Below are 15,942 nucleotides of genomic sequence, written 5' to 3' on the forward strand. Positions count from 1 at the left end.
GAATATCGTCCTTTTACCCTTACGCCAAGAAGTATCTTTCGATCAATTAGGTTTTATTTGTATTTTGCAGAGCACACTTTGATATCCACCAACGACAAATACGAGTACGAATGGATTTCTGCACCGAGGAATAGAGAAGTTCTCGTGTTTGAAGTCAAGGCTGGCTATTCCGTGAGGATCGCTTTGTCTGACGAAAGGGGACCCACAGACAGTATGTACCATGTCAACATAGGAGATGCAGGAAATTCTTTGGTCTGGATTGGAAGAGGTCAACACGGTGAGTTAAAGAGCTTTATCTATTGAATATTTACAATGTTTCCTATTTATGTCTAGTTCCATGTCAAAAGCCTTTTACGTAGTTAACTATTTATTTTTTAAAGAAAAAAATGTTTGGTATACATACATTTTTTAAGTTTAATGTATTCACAATGTTGCATATTTAACTTATCAAAGTGTTCGTTAAGGGTATATATTTTTTACTCTCTGTGTAATATAAAGTTGCGGACAAACTATGAAGCATTTGACGTAGTTCTTAGTAAAATATCTTGCTATGTTTGAAGTTTATTAAGTACAGACCGGAGGACTATAAAAAAGTGCAGGGCATATAAAACTTTTGTATATTAATAATATGTTTCTTTAACGATAAATAATAAAATTCAGTGATCTTAATTATTTACGTGAGTATTAAATATATGGTTTTTATTTATAATTTTTAAAATAAATAAAATCTATTTGTATAAAAAAGTAGTATAGCTACATATTATTTATGATATACAATGAGTTTTTCATGAATTAAAATAAGTAACATATTTCCGTTGATTTTCATTTCAATCGTTTTCCAAATATTTTTTAATTTAATTTGCTTTGAACCATATTTTAATTTTTTTAATTTAATAAGCTTAACTTTATTTAAAGAAACTTAAAAGTTTTTTACATAATTATTTTAAGCAATGTTGATTTTTTTCTATTTTCATAAATATTTAAAACCAAATAAATATTATTTTAAAACTCGTTTATATTAAATAAAAATCTAATGATCCAAAAAAGTCATCGAAAATATCCTGGAAACGATATATGCATATTATATATTATGCACAATTTGTGACGCATTGCTAATCACATTTACAGTCCGTCCAAGATATGAACGCTCATCATCACAGAAAACATAATAAGGTGACCATGTGAAATTACAAGTGCAATTAATTTTTACTTTTTTAATTTAATTTGTTGAGGAAAGTGTAAAATATCACTTTCTTGCTTATTTTGTTTATTTATATACATATTTAACTCAAACACATGAGAGCAGTTTTGGTATCACTCCCCAGGTTGAATATCTGTTTAATATAATATTTTTTAAAATATCAATAGAATATTACAGGAATTGTTTTATTGATAACAAAATACCACAACATGACAATAATCTATAATAAAAATATAACACATTATAATTTTTAATTAAATTTCCAACGTATGGTCACCCTATCCTTAAAACAGCGTAACGTTCTCCTATCGGTGTAAACAAATTCGCGGAAAACTGTGTATGTATGCATGCATGCGTACACGCACCCTTATTTCCAACACAGCGATGATGAGCACTAACATCTTGGATGGACTATAAATGCCATTGATAGAATCTTTATTAATTAGCAAAAATACGCAGTGGGTAAATTTATACATATTTTTTACAGTGAATGTATATAAACCAGTAAAAATATATTTTCTCTGCCATCAGTAAAATCTTATTGAAACACGTTTACACTGGTAGATTTATGCTGGGTCCGTCAGTTGTGCACTCAAAGCCAAAGTTACTTAAATGACACTATTGAATTATTAAAGGAAATAACTACTCGTTTCGACAAAAGACTAACCCACAAGAAGATAAAAGAATATAATACAATTTGGTAACTTAATAGATATTCCATTTAATTAACAATCCATTTGTACAAAAAACTACCATTTTGTGCATAAAGGATGCAAAAGAGAATGCGTCTTTCTGGCGGCAAAACCACTATTCTGTTTCACCTCTTCGCATTAACGATATTCGTAATAAGTTTATTTATCGAGTTTTACCTATTCAATGCATGAACATATTTCGTTGGTCAAATGTATAAGCAATACAATTGGTCAACCGATATATATATATATATATAATATATTAATAAATGATTTAATCAACTTTTCAAGCAAGAGACTGAACTAAAAAAACGTTTGATGTTTTAAGGCAGTGGTTCTTAACCGGTGCACCGCGGTGCACCAGTGCACCGCGAGCTTATTGCAAGTGCACCGCGAGAAAATTGGTAAAAACAAAAATCCGCAAAATAGTAAAATTTTAATGTTTCAATTAATTTGTATTTTATTATAGTCATGATACACAATGGATAAATTTATTACCAAACAAAATTGTGAATCAGACCAAAATTATAATGACACTGGGAGTACAAGTGGAAGAAGTAGTGAAGATGTTACTAGACATCATACGTCTCATACAAAAGAAAATATATCCAGTTAAATCAAAAAAGATAATGGACAGTATTCTGAAGAATATTTACGTTTCAGTTTTATTAGCATCAATGAGGAAGGATATCACATTCCACTATGTGTTGTATGTGGAGAAAAACTGTCCAATAGCGCGATGTATACTGACAAGTTAAATCGCCACTTCACTACGAAGCACGCCGATCTTGCATCAAAAAGTAAAGATTACTTCAAAAGATTGTTAAGCATGCAAAATAAACAAGCGAAATATTTTGAAAAAACTGTTAAAATTTCCGATAAGGCACAACTGGCGTCATACAAGATTGCTGAATTGATTGCTGTACAATTAAAACCACATACTATAGCAAAGTCTCTAATTTTACCTGCATATTGTGAAATAGGAAAAATTATGTTTGGTGATGAAGCAAAAAGGAAATTATGAAAATTCCTCTTTCAAACGATACAATAAAAAAAAGAATTAAATATGTCGGATGATGCTGAGAAAAAAGTTAACGATAAACTTTCCAAGCGATATTTTGTTTTACAAGTCGACGAATCTACTGACATTAGCGGTAAGGCACAAATACTAAGATTCGTTCGTTTCATAAATGAAAACAAAATAGTGAATTAATATCTATGCTGCAAAGAACTTACCGAGCATACGACAGGACAAGATGTTTTTGATCTTATTTAATCATATTTAGAACAATTTAAAATATCATGGGAGTTATGTGTAGGAATTTGTATGGATGGTGCTCCTTCAATGGTAGGCTCATTTAAAGGATTTGTAACCCTTGCAAAGACAAGAAAACATAATATTATATCTACGCACTGTTTTTTACATAGAGAATCTTTAGTTTCGAAAACATTACCAGCAACACTAAAACCTGTACTGTTGTAAATATAGTGAATTTCATAAAATCAAGACCTTTAAAAACACGCATGTTTAAAAAACTTTGCATTTCTATGGAAGCTATGTACGAGTGTTTGCTTTTTCACACTGAAGTCAGGTGGTTATCTAAAGGGTAAAGTTTTATGCCGATTCATAGAACTTAAGAATGAATTGTTAATCTTTTTTCGAAATGAAGGTATGGATGATTTTGTAAAATGTCTTCAGAATAATGATTGGTATGCTAAAGTGGCATATTTAGCAGATATTTTTAATTACTTAAATAACGTTAGCACAAGCATTCAAGGAAAAAACGAAAAATTCATGACATCCATTGACAAATTGACAGGATTTCGGAAAAAAATAACTCTTTCGAAAAATCGAATAATAGAAAAAAAGTAGATATGTTTCCTTCACTTAACGAAAACATTCCCGAGGGAGTTATTTCCGCAATAATAGAACACTAAACTTTATTGGAGGAAAAGATTGCACATTATTTTCCATTCTTAAATATAGAAAATTATGACCGGATACGAAATCATCAAATTAGTCTCATTGTCGACTGATCGTACTCTAAAAATTAAATTTTCCGAAATAACTATGAAGAATTTTTGGATTACTGTCCAAGAGGAATATTCACTTCTTTACATGAAGGCAATGAACATTTTGTTACAGTTTTCAACATCATATTTGTGTGAGCTTGGTTTCTCAACAACAACTAATATGAAAACTAAAAAACGAGAAAGACAGAAAAAATTTAAACGAAGAATTCAGGGTAACTACATAAAATATTCGACCTAATATTTCTGATATCTGCAAAGCCAAGAAGCTCAGGTATCACATTAATTAATTTTTGATTGATCATATAAATTCCATTATGTTAAGCAGGTACGTCATTTTGGGTAAACAAAGGGGGGAAAATGCACCACTTAGATTTGCCACCCAAAGAGCACCTTTAAATATTAATACAAATATTTTTAATAAAACACGTAATTAAAAATTGGTTCTAGGGCAAAATTAACTACCTAAATTTATTTTCAATACTAAACTTTTTTATATAATTTAATTTTAAAAAATATGTAAAAAATTTGTATGTAATTTTGTAGGTAACTATTATTTTTTTTAAATATGTAATAAAAATTATGTCCACATATTTTTTTCGACCTCTTAATTCTGGTGCACCGCCACTTTTTCCCTTGATCAAAAGTGCACCGTGACTTTGAAAAGGTTAAGAACCACTGTTTTAAGGTGTAGTTATAAATTAGGGGGTGTTTCTTTTTTGCATCGGTGAAAAAAGGACAAGCACTTAAAGTATAATTTACAAAAGTGGTCCACGGACACGACTACGGCCGTGTCCAATCCCACAAAGTGGCGAACCCAAATTAAAACAAAGCGTTTTTCCGACGGGCGGAAAATCGTCGAAAACACGTCATTATGGAAAACGACAAAAGTAGCTTATGTCGACTTTGCGAGCGAAATTTCGGTCGGCGATTTTAACATATTTTGCACCGGCGACGAAGATAATGAAAACATCATAAGCGGATCGGTCTGAGCCCCCGACGAAGAATTGAATTAAAAGTTTCATCGTTACGAGCCGAAAGCAAAATAAAGAAAGTTTTTTCATAAAGGGCGCTTGGTGTTTTTTTTCTATTCTCCGCCTTCAATTTTTTGGACATTTTTTTACCAGAACGGGGGGCGAGAATTGGGTGTGCTTTTTTCTACAATCTCTTCTTTTCTATCTCGGGAGAAACGCGACGACTTCTTATTTGCCCAGCGAGTGTTTGCTTTAAAACTTCGGAGACGATGCCGAACGCATCTGAATTACTTTCTTACATTTTACCCATCAATTGCTGAACTTTCCCCACAATAATTAAAAGTCACGAATCGAGTCAGACATTAGTATTTATTACAAATACACGACGTAAATACTGGTCTGCCTTTTTTAATTCGGCATTGAAGCTAAAGTTTGGAAAAATCGCTAAAGAAAAAAATAAAATATAATGCCTATTTAATATCAATACTAAATTATTATTGTGAGCCTTAAGTGTGACTTCCTGAAAAATTATTTTGTAAATTTATACACAGGATCAAACTTTTAACTAATGCTCCGTGTCCTTCAAATATCAATAACATAATTATGAGATCTCTAAATTTTTATGACTTTTATCTATCCAATTATTTTCTCAGTTAATTTACATAAAAAGATTACATGCTATTTTTTTTTACGTATTTGATACAACTTACTACTTTGAATCATTTTCTTCTTCTCTCTTAACAATCAAAAAAATTATTTAGCACATATTCAATATTATGTCATTATTTAAGGTACTTAAGTTCCTGCTATGTATTGGCTTAACTTTGACATGTTAATCTATTTGATTCTTATACTTTAAAAAATATACACATTTATTAATAATGCGCTAATTTTATACAGGTTACGGTGTGCATTTATCGTCTGGAGAAATTCCTGATGCACTTTCAGCTGGCGGCTTCCGTACATTTTGGGTTTCCTGGGCACGTGGCACCCTCACGGCAGGCAAGGGAGCTTTGCCACCAACTGGCACCCTCGCTATTTGGAGGCTGGATTCCACTCATCATGTGAGACATGTAGGATTCTCTTCGCCCTGGGGACATCAAGCAGACTTCCGGTAAGTAATTGTCTCTCCCCGAAATACCACTACAGTTAGGTTGCATGCATTTAATTACCGGCACGCACTTGCATGTGGCTTAAGACAGTGACAATAATTACAATATTTTCAGCTTATGCTCACAATAATTAACTTTAATTACCTTATGATGAGAAAATATTATTTGTCTCTTAATAAGTAAAATTCCAAAGAACAATGGTTTTCTCTACGGAATATCGTAGAGTTGTGTATCCTTTATGACAATAAATAGATGGAAATTGAATTTGTGCTTTTAATTGATACAGTTCTTTTATCAACGTTTTTGCAATCAACTTTGCTGAGGAATGCACACTTGTTAACCCAAGCGGCATGATCTTGACTCAATATATAAACACGTACACAGGTTTTCTCTCAACAATAGCTTTTTACCTACAGTCTCATTGAATGCCAATGTAATCAAAGCTTTGTCCTTCTTGTGTAATTAATTAGTTTAGAGTTAAAAACTACAAAGTGTGATTAAAAAATATAATTTTAATAAAAAGTATTTATTTATTCCTAAAAATGTACATAGTTCATTTCAATTAGTCCCTATAAGACATAATACACTTATGCCAGAGTTTTGGTCAGTTCGCAAAATATTCCCACAATTCCAGTTGTTTTCATCGAAGTTCTGTAAACTATAAAGTAATACTTATTATTGACCGTTTGACCTAGTGGTAAGAATACACAAAGGACTATACAATTATAAAATAATAAAACAGTGAGGAAAATCTTTATATGCAAACGAACTATTTTTATTACATTTAAACTGATCATGTTTATGACTAACAATTACTTTTACTCTATATTTATCAATTTATCTTTTAAACACTATGTTCCCCGTTGGCGTCAAAAGTATTTATGTTCTACACTACACAATCACTAATAGTAAATGAGTTTCAGTAATGATAACTAGAACAGTTCCTTTCAAGTTGTCCACATTGAGGAGTTTGCTGCCTTGATGTTGACTTGCTATTGAAGCTTCGTTTCATGTTTAGCACCAAAACGCTTTATAGCACTGGTGATGTCCTCGACACTTAGGTCACGATGCATGTCCCTATCGCGAACATACCATGGAGCATTCACAATGTTTCACAATACTTTATTTTGAATTTTTTAATCATTTTAACATGGCCCTTCTTGGCACATCCCTAGAGTGGATTAAATATTTCAATTTTCTTTTTCATTTCTTCCCATAAGCCAATATGACTCCTAATTTTATATCAAGTTCTTCTTTTTTTCTTTTTTATATGTTCCTTCTACCACAGTTTTCTGTCCGAGGTCATGTCAAGGTATTTAGCTGTATTTCAAAATGGGATAATGTTGCTGTCCATGAAAATCTGCTATTAATTAGTTATATTTTCATTGGTGAAGTTGATATGTACCAATTTTAATGCATTCAACTTTATTTCATTTTTTGCTACATTTCTGTATCATTCGCGAATGTTGCAATTGTGACATTCTCAATCTGTGGCAAATCATGTGTATCGACCCTAGAACACTTCCTTGTGAGACTCCAGCTCTTATTTCTTGTAATTCAGAATATTTGTTATTTTATTTAATTCAGAATAATCTGTTGGAAATGTACGATTAAAGTAATTATTACGATTACAATTACAAGTATGGTTAAGCTATTTTTGTAAAATAAAACATTATCTTCTTTATCAATCAATTTAGCTAATAATATTTATCAGTCTTATTTTCTTACATTTTAATTAGTTGTTAATGTACTAGGTTGCACATCTCTCTCGTCATCTTTGACGTATTTAAGGCCCTCTTTAAGATGTTTTTACCATTCATGAACCATATGTTTGGATATAAAATCATTGCTAAAAACTAAGTTGACCATATTAACTATTTCTTTGCTTCATCATTTTTAAAATGAATTATTTGCATCATCATAACTTGACTGTTCAAACACAAACTACGCGTCTCTAGCGTTTTAAGATTTATAATGTAACAAGTATATAAAATCCTCTCAGACTCTATGGGTGTAATGGTAGATAAAAAATGATGTACATATGTCAACGGTGGTTATCGCCATTTGACACTAACTTTTTTTGTTAAAAAAAGGTCCAGTGGCTTTAATGCACTATTAGTATATGCAGATAGCTGCTCTTTTGTTTGTTACACAAACAAAAACTAAGCTCGAGGGGGCACAAATCTATTTTATGACTCTATTTAAGTCTTGCACATTTAATTTTGACGAAATGATCATGAGTGGTCCCGACATCGCACCTCATATAACTTTAAGTTTAAATGATCACTTCATTTTACTTGTTAATAAGTAAATTGACAATTTTGTACGGTTATCTCTACGGTTATTAATACATGTTTATATTTTCAGAGTGTGGAACTTTAACGATGAAGCTGGTTTCTCGCAAGTGGTTCAATTGGCGTTGCCGAGATGGGCCGTTCCAGGCACGGCGTCCGGAGAATTACTCGTAGCCGGTGGTCTTGCAATCCCATCAAATCCTATTGACTACAAGCACTTAATCTTCTACAACGATGACACTAGAACATCACCTACTTCTAGTTTAGCAGCGGCTACTGCAGCTTTTACTCCGCTATTTTCTCTCAACCATGCCAATATCACACAGCACGAAGCGATAGTAGAAAAACTATCAGCAGAGGTATCTAACTCTTAGCTGGCTCTTTTCATATCTTATATTATTTTTATAATTTTATTTTTTTTATAGATATTTTTATGTTCAAGTGACACGTAATATTTTTTTTATTAAATTATTGTTGTATTTTATTATTTTATAATGTATTAAAAAATTGTGTTTCAATATTTTCAGGTACAAAATTTACTGTCGTTCAAGAGAAACGATAACTCGTTTAGCGACCATCCCGGAATGAGCAGTCATCTATCAACTGTATACGTACTAGAAGTCTTGACTAAAATACAATCATATTTCGGAATTGATCCTGACCTTTTGGAGTCGATCAAACATTGGATTCAGAGGAGACAAGAAAAAGACGGTAGTTTTGCTCCTCTCCCAGCCGATGTTAAAATTTCAATGCTGACGTCGGACGCTGATATGGAAATCAACAATAACAATAAAAAGGCATCATTGAACTCATATGAAGAACTCGATTATGGAATAGTTGAGAAGTGGAAGAACTTATCTAAGGACGCTTTACAATTGGAACGTAACGTAGAAATCACCGCCGAAACATTGGCAATGCTCATGGAAATAGGATTGGAAAATGATGTTTGTATTCATTGTATTGTATATGTTGCATATTTATACTTTATTTTGTATTAATAATTATCAATCAACTTTCAGAAAGACCTTGATACTATTGTGAGAGCTAGAAAATATCTTGAAAGTAATATTTATAATGTGACATCATCACATCCGTTAGCAGCTATGACCTATGCTCTCGTTGTAACACAGTACGTATTATACTGATACTTATTGTATTTTTATATCATGTAAATAGCAGAAAACAGTATTTTTATCCCAAGAGTGAAATTTATTATTATTATGGATCTCTCATATTTATTAATGGTTCAAAGCTTTGATAAAATTATCTAAAAAATATTCTTAATAAATCCTAAAATCATAGATGTCTACTTATTTAATTTTTATATTTTTAGAATTAAATAACTTATATCTTCCTTATGTAGGATCTTGATATAATATATTTTTAATATTCTCTTCAACTTGAACTAAAAAGTTTCTCCGGGACAAATTTCATACATTATTTTTTTTTAAAACACAGGAGTCCTTTACTTCCTGAAGCATTGAAGATATTAAAGAATGCGTCGACAACAGAAGAAGGAGATTTCGGTTGGCCTCATCCTCTACCGAGACGCGATGCAGATTGGTTGTATGAAGAAGATTCAACGAGGCGTATGAATCCACCAGTTTTAAGTAAACCCTATTCTATTAATATTATGTGTTCATATATACATATTATCTAAATACATCCTTGATTTTTAGCAAGCTTAGAAGATTTTAAAGCTTCACTATGTGTATTATCCACGTATACAGCTTTGGGCGATTTGCAAAGTGCAGAGCCTGTTGCTCGTTACCTGTTTTATAGAACTCACCTTTTGGATAAACACGTGGAACTTTTGTATCAAGCTGTGAAGTCGTTCTCTGCATTTTCAACTTTAGCTTATGATAGGTAAATCTTTTGTATAAATTGTATAATTGACTATGACTAAATATGATTTTATACACTTTAGGCATCGTTCTTTAACGGTTTCTTTGGCTACTGCCGGAATGGAGTTGACGGACACCGTAGAGCTAAAAGCAGATCATCCGGCAAGACACTTACATTTACCATCATTACCAACAAAAGTGTTTGTTTATGCCACTGGAGCTGGTTGTGCTACAGTGCAGGTAATATATAATATTTTTTACTTATGATTATAAAGTGGATAGAAACGTGCTTCACTGCATAATATGTAATGCGACTCTTGTATGTTCCATGACGCATTGAAAAAACGAATCAAGTCATGTTGGTCAGACTTAAATTAAAAAAATGCTGATTATATAGATATAGTACTAAAGAGATTTTCTAAATATATAATATTATAGTATGCGAATAAATTTCATTTCTATTTCAAACAAAATTCTGGCAAGGTATACTCGGATATGAATCTCTAGAGTAGCATTGATGTATATACCTTATAAAGCACTTATTTAAGCTGCTGATAGAGATTTTAAGCAACTTGAAAATGTGTACTGTTCAAAATAATGTATACGATTCGACTTTTTACCGACTTTCAGATGGTATTGCTACTTTCTCATTTGGAAGCTCACAGTTTATAGACTGATTCTTGTCTGATGATATTTAATGTATATTTCTGTTTTAATTTTTAATTTACTTCATATTTCTGTGAGATAAAAAAAAATACTCACACACTCTAAATTAGGAATTGAAATAATACCGAGATAAAACAGTCAATACTGGTATTACCGGTATTGTCTTTATTCCTTTTTTATTAATTAATAATAGAAAGACCAAAAAAATAATGTCTATTTATTCAAAGTCGAAATGAATGTTTTATTGCTAGCTTATGGTGTAATGTATTGTTGAATACATGCTTGCAAATTTTGGGAAAAAATCCAAGGATTCAAGAATTGGAGCATTTTATTTGAAGATATTGAATAAATATATGATAACTATTGTAGTCTTCATATTTTTCATATATTTATATACATATATAAATATAATAAACAAGCAGTCAAATTTTTGACTTCAGTTGTCATCATGTATGACGAACTCTCCGTCTGCCTGTTAATGCATATTTCGTGTTTTAAAGAATAGGAAGCTTTTAAACAATCTTCCTTATATTCAGTTACTTCTAAAAATACTTCATACGCTGAATTTTTATTTTGTTGTATATGAGCACTAATAAAAATGAATAAGACAACTGTGCACAAAAACCTTTCTGTACCATTAATTTCCTCTTTTCATTTACTTTCTATATTGTTGGAAAAAATATTTTTGAAAATACTTTATTCTCAAAAATAACAGCATCAGATACGATTCTATCTACAAGTGTAGTTACGACATTCCTAGTAATTTGCTAGAACTCGGTTTTCACCTCAATAGTGTCTTAGAAAATAGGGCTAAACCTTATTGGGGATTTTGTTCATTTTATAATATCATTATTATATATTTTTCAATGTTTTTTATATATTTTTAATGGATAATAAATATTATATCAAGTTTATTAAAATATCTTTCTTTTCATAGGGACGTATTACGTATTCTGCATACACGCCGTCTTCAGATAACGCTTTACTCACATTATGGTCAGCTGTTATCGAAGAAATCAGACCTGAACGGAGCTCTTTGGAAGAATTGCAAGGAAAACTACCAACGCTCAACATCAAAACATGTTTCAAGTAATTTTTCATATCATTATTTATATTAAGACGCTATGTATTAATAACAATTTTTATTCAGATGGAAGAGTCAGGAAAGATCTGGTCCTTTGAAACTGGAAGTGTCACTGTTTTCTGGTTATGAAGTAGTTTCGATCAATCCCGTCGTTTTGGATGAAGGAACTTTTGCCGATCTACAACACGGATCTAAAGATAACTTTGTATGGTTCGCGTTCACAAATGTAAGTGAAATGAATATGAGTTTGTATTGTTTATGTTTTTATATTTGTTATTTATGATTATAAATCATTTCAGATAAGTTCTTCTTGTCCGGTGTGTGTAACATATCAAGCGAGATCTACATTTATTCTAAGCTCTCTCCGTCCAGCTTTTGCTACAATATATCCGGCGACTAGACCGGATTTGGCTGCAGAGCTCTTCTTCCACACAAAACCAACGAGTCCACTATTAAAAGGTATTATAGAAGACGACTTAATAACGTGGTTCGGTAAAACTGAAAATGGTATGCCAAACGTCGGACAAGACCTTCCAGAGATCTGCGAATGTGGAAAAATATGTAGAAACAGGATAGATAATGAGATTAAAAAGCATGTGATTGTTAATACAACAAGTTTTAATGTTACTAAAGAAAAAGCTGATTCTACGAGTGTCAGTAATGATATTCCTATTATCGTGCCTTCTATAATGCCGAGTGATGCTATTGCCACTACATTCTTACCGATCAAAGGAGAGAGTGGAGATGAAATTGTCACGCAAAAGAAACTAAATGTATCTTCAAAATCAGACACAACAAAGATCTTATTCGATATAGCCAAGAAGCAACCTTATCCGAAGAAGCAGTCGATATCGAGAAAAAAAGGTACATTAAAATATACATATGGAGAAAATCATGATGTATTAAAGAAAAATATTAGAGTCATTCATAACGTGAACAATGCTTCGTTGGCTAAAGTAACAAATACAGAGATAATTCAACCATTATTACATACGAGCACGGTAGCTACAAATTTGATTACAACTCTGAGTAACATTACAGTAAATTCTTTAACAACTCCATTGCCTATAAAATCAGAAAAGGCACAAATTGAAAGCACTACGATAAATGTTGTCAAGAAAGAAAGTACCACTATTTCTGAAAGAAGCACAACTGTAACCGATAAAAATAATATATTAACTCCTACACCGGAAACAGTCACACAGCAAATATCTCAAATACCCAAATCTGTGAATCATGAGAAACAACACCCACCATTGTCACCTATTTCAGAAACGACTATGGAGTTGGATTCTGAGATTCCACCATTGCAGTTCCTCTCCGAGAAAAAGGATCAACTTTTAGTGGTGGATCGAAACGAACTTTGGAATCTCTTGAAAGAAGCGATCCATATAGAAATGGATAAGAATCAAGAAAAACAAGAAGCCGAATTAAACAAAGTGAACAAAGTCGAATCACATAACAATAAGTTGTAAAGTGAACTGATACTTTAAACATAAATTATAATAAGTCCATAAAAAATGTGTTAAATTGTCTTATGATATATTTAATAAAAGACTTGTGAATAAAATAGTATATATATTAATTATATATACATATATATAAACTCAATACTTGTACAAAGTGTATGTAACATATTATAAATTTATGATTCTCTTTATTTTATTTTTGCTTTGGTATAATTAAACATATTTTATGCGTATATTAATAATATTCAAAGAATACCTTATTGATTCTTCGCCATAAAGTAATCATATATTTTTGCACGGTACGGCAAGCCTTTTCCTAAAAATACATGTAAATAGTAATAAAAATTAAATGCTTTGAACATTGCCAAATTGTTAATAATAAAGTAATTATTAAACATGCACTTTATCTAATGAAGATCTGATTAAGAAAAATAATTTATAAATTAGGTTTTTAGTTGTATATTTAACAAATTAGATCAAAATATTTTTTTAAGATGGATTATAATCCCAAGAAACATTAATTTTAGAAAAAATGAATAAAAATTCTAATTTGATCGATGAAATTATTTATGATTTTAATATTAGAGAACATTCTTTTTGATAAAATTTTAATTAAAATATATTATACATGACATAAACATTGTGTTGTACAGTTTTTGTAAATATAAATAAAATTATACTATTATAATATAATTTTACTACAAAATGTGTAGTTGGTGTAATATTTGTTGAAATTGTTTCTAGAGTAAATTTTTTTTTAATATTTATTTTATTTATTACATTATTAGTAAATAATACTCAAATGTCAAAAATGTTGCCTTTACATTTTATTAGTGTATTATTATATTAATACTATAAGTATACATACTTATTAGATACTTCCTAGTAGAGAATTATGTAGTTTGACAAAGTTACTTTTAAAAATGTGTAAAAGCTAATGCCCCAGAACTTCCATCCGATTTTCTAACACTAAATACTTAATCTATATCTACTTCTTCTATATTCAATGTCTTTTAGAAGTCACGTACTTGGTAGTTTAGATATTTACTTTTAAATGAATGTCTTAGATAACTTTTAGATTGAGTGATTAATCTGCGTTTTTATTTAACGTATACATATATTTTTAATTATGATTATAATGCTTTTATATGCTAGATTATACTTATGTATTCATAGCAATACAGTTTTTAAAAATTCTGTATACTCTTAGATATCTATTGATAATGACAAACTTATATAATTATTTTTATATATTTATTTTAAATAGCAAATCCTTAATAATTTCAATGCCAAAATTATAGATCTTCCATTGTAAATACTAAAGGAATGTGTCAAAATTATATAAGATACTATAAGATTGATTTGATAACTTTGTGTATGTACCTATATCTCAAAAAAATAGTATATATGCTTGCATATTGCCAAATTTACAATTTTATTTTATTATTAAAAAAGTAAGAATGTATTCAATATACGTTTTAATAAATTAAAAAAATGATTAAATTAATCCCTTGTTTAAGAGGGCTCCGAGTCGATATACAAATATATAGAGCTCACATATTTTTTTCATGTATTAGCTTTTTGGTTACCATAAAAAGTATACTATTAATAGGACGTATGTACTCCATTCAACAATCATTTATTATTATATTCAGCAATACTTTTATAAACATTACAGTTCCAGTTGTGATTTTGATGTAAAGAATATTTATTCGAGCAACGTATTAACGGAACTTATTTTTGTAAGTGATTACCTTTGCATTGTATTTATTACCATAATTAAGTCCTTCATTCATATGTATTTTAAAATCTTCAATGACTGATCACATTCAAGCATTTCTTACGTATGTTATGTATAATGTTTGAGAATCGCAAAGATTATATAAATATATTTTACCGACGGGAATGTGTGAAGTAAACGTTGTCAATTCATTTTATTCAATGTAATATAATATGTTTGTGTCTAAGCAGATACGAGTATGATAATTGTTGATATGTATCTAATATTCGTATAAATATATTAAGCATGTTGAGCGAATGTTTAATGTTTTAAGCACAATATTATTCAATATTATACACAATACAAACATTAAAATGAGTGTTTTTAATAAATGCTGCCAATAAAATTTCGGTGAAGAATTCATACTAATGTTTCTACCATAGAAGAGTGTATTTTATATTTGTAATCAAAGTATGTTTATAAAAGATAAATATGTATATTGTTTAGTTTCCATAAGATTTGAGGTTCCCTAAAATATAAATCAGGAGTCATATGATAATTGATATTGCATTAATTTGTCACTTAATTTGTGCTAAATGCACACTGTTAATGTCTTAGACAGCTTATGATTTGAAGTGCTTCCTATATAATGGCCAGGTAAAAAGGTTTTTTATAAACAAACCCTCGGAAGAACACCAAAGAAGAACACAAACAATTAGCAATTGCTAAAATCATGTAATTTGTTTGTTCGAACAATAATCATGGTATCGCTTAATATATATATTACCATCAAAAAACAACTATAATGGTTTTGTTTCTAGGAGTTATCCAAAAGACAAATTCTTCATTAAATGG

The 15,942-nt window shown here is 30.2% G+C and overlaps 1 protein-coding gene across 1 annotated transcript in view; it reads left to right on the forward strand.

Moving 5' to 3' along the window:
• LOC148226760 (C3 and PZP-like alpha-2-macroglobulin domain-containing protein 8) overlaps positions 1–13,468 on the forward strand; it is a 246,540-nt gene extending 233,072 nt beyond the window's left edge. Inside the window, exons 16-26 of the mRNA XM_088203337.1 lie at positions 71–277; positions 5,799–6,012; positions 8,378–8,663; positions 8,832–9,248; positions 9,324–9,433; positions 9,763–9,914; positions 9,984–10,170; positions 10,232–10,388; positions 11,752–11,903; positions 11,965–12,124; positions 12,198–13,468. Coding sequence (XP_088059463.1) covers positions 71–277; positions 5,799–6,012; positions 8,378–8,663; positions 8,832–9,248; positions 9,324–9,433; positions 9,763–9,914; positions 9,984–10,170; positions 10,232–10,388; positions 11,752–11,903; positions 11,965–12,124; positions 12,198–13,373 — 3,218 coding nt within the window. The 3' untranslated portion in view covers positions 13,374–13,468. The remainder of the gene's footprint in view (positions 1–70; positions 278–5,798; positions 6,013–8,377; positions 8,664–8,831; positions 9,249–9,323; positions 9,434–9,762; positions 9,915–9,983; positions 10,171–10,231; positions 10,389–11,751; positions 11,904–11,964; positions 12,125–12,197) is intronic.
• The last annotated feature ends 2,474 nt before the right edge of the window (positions 13,469–15,942 follow it).

This window comes from Plectrocnemia conspersa, unplaced genomic scaffold (genome assembly GCF_051122295.1).
Source record: "Plectrocnemia conspersa isolate PC_06_02 unplaced genomic scaffold, ASM5112229v1 ptg000014l, whole genome shotgun sequence".
Lineage (NCBI taxonomy): Eukaryota > Metazoa > Arthropoda > Insecta > Trichoptera > Polycentropodidae > Plectrocnemia > Plectrocnemia conspersa.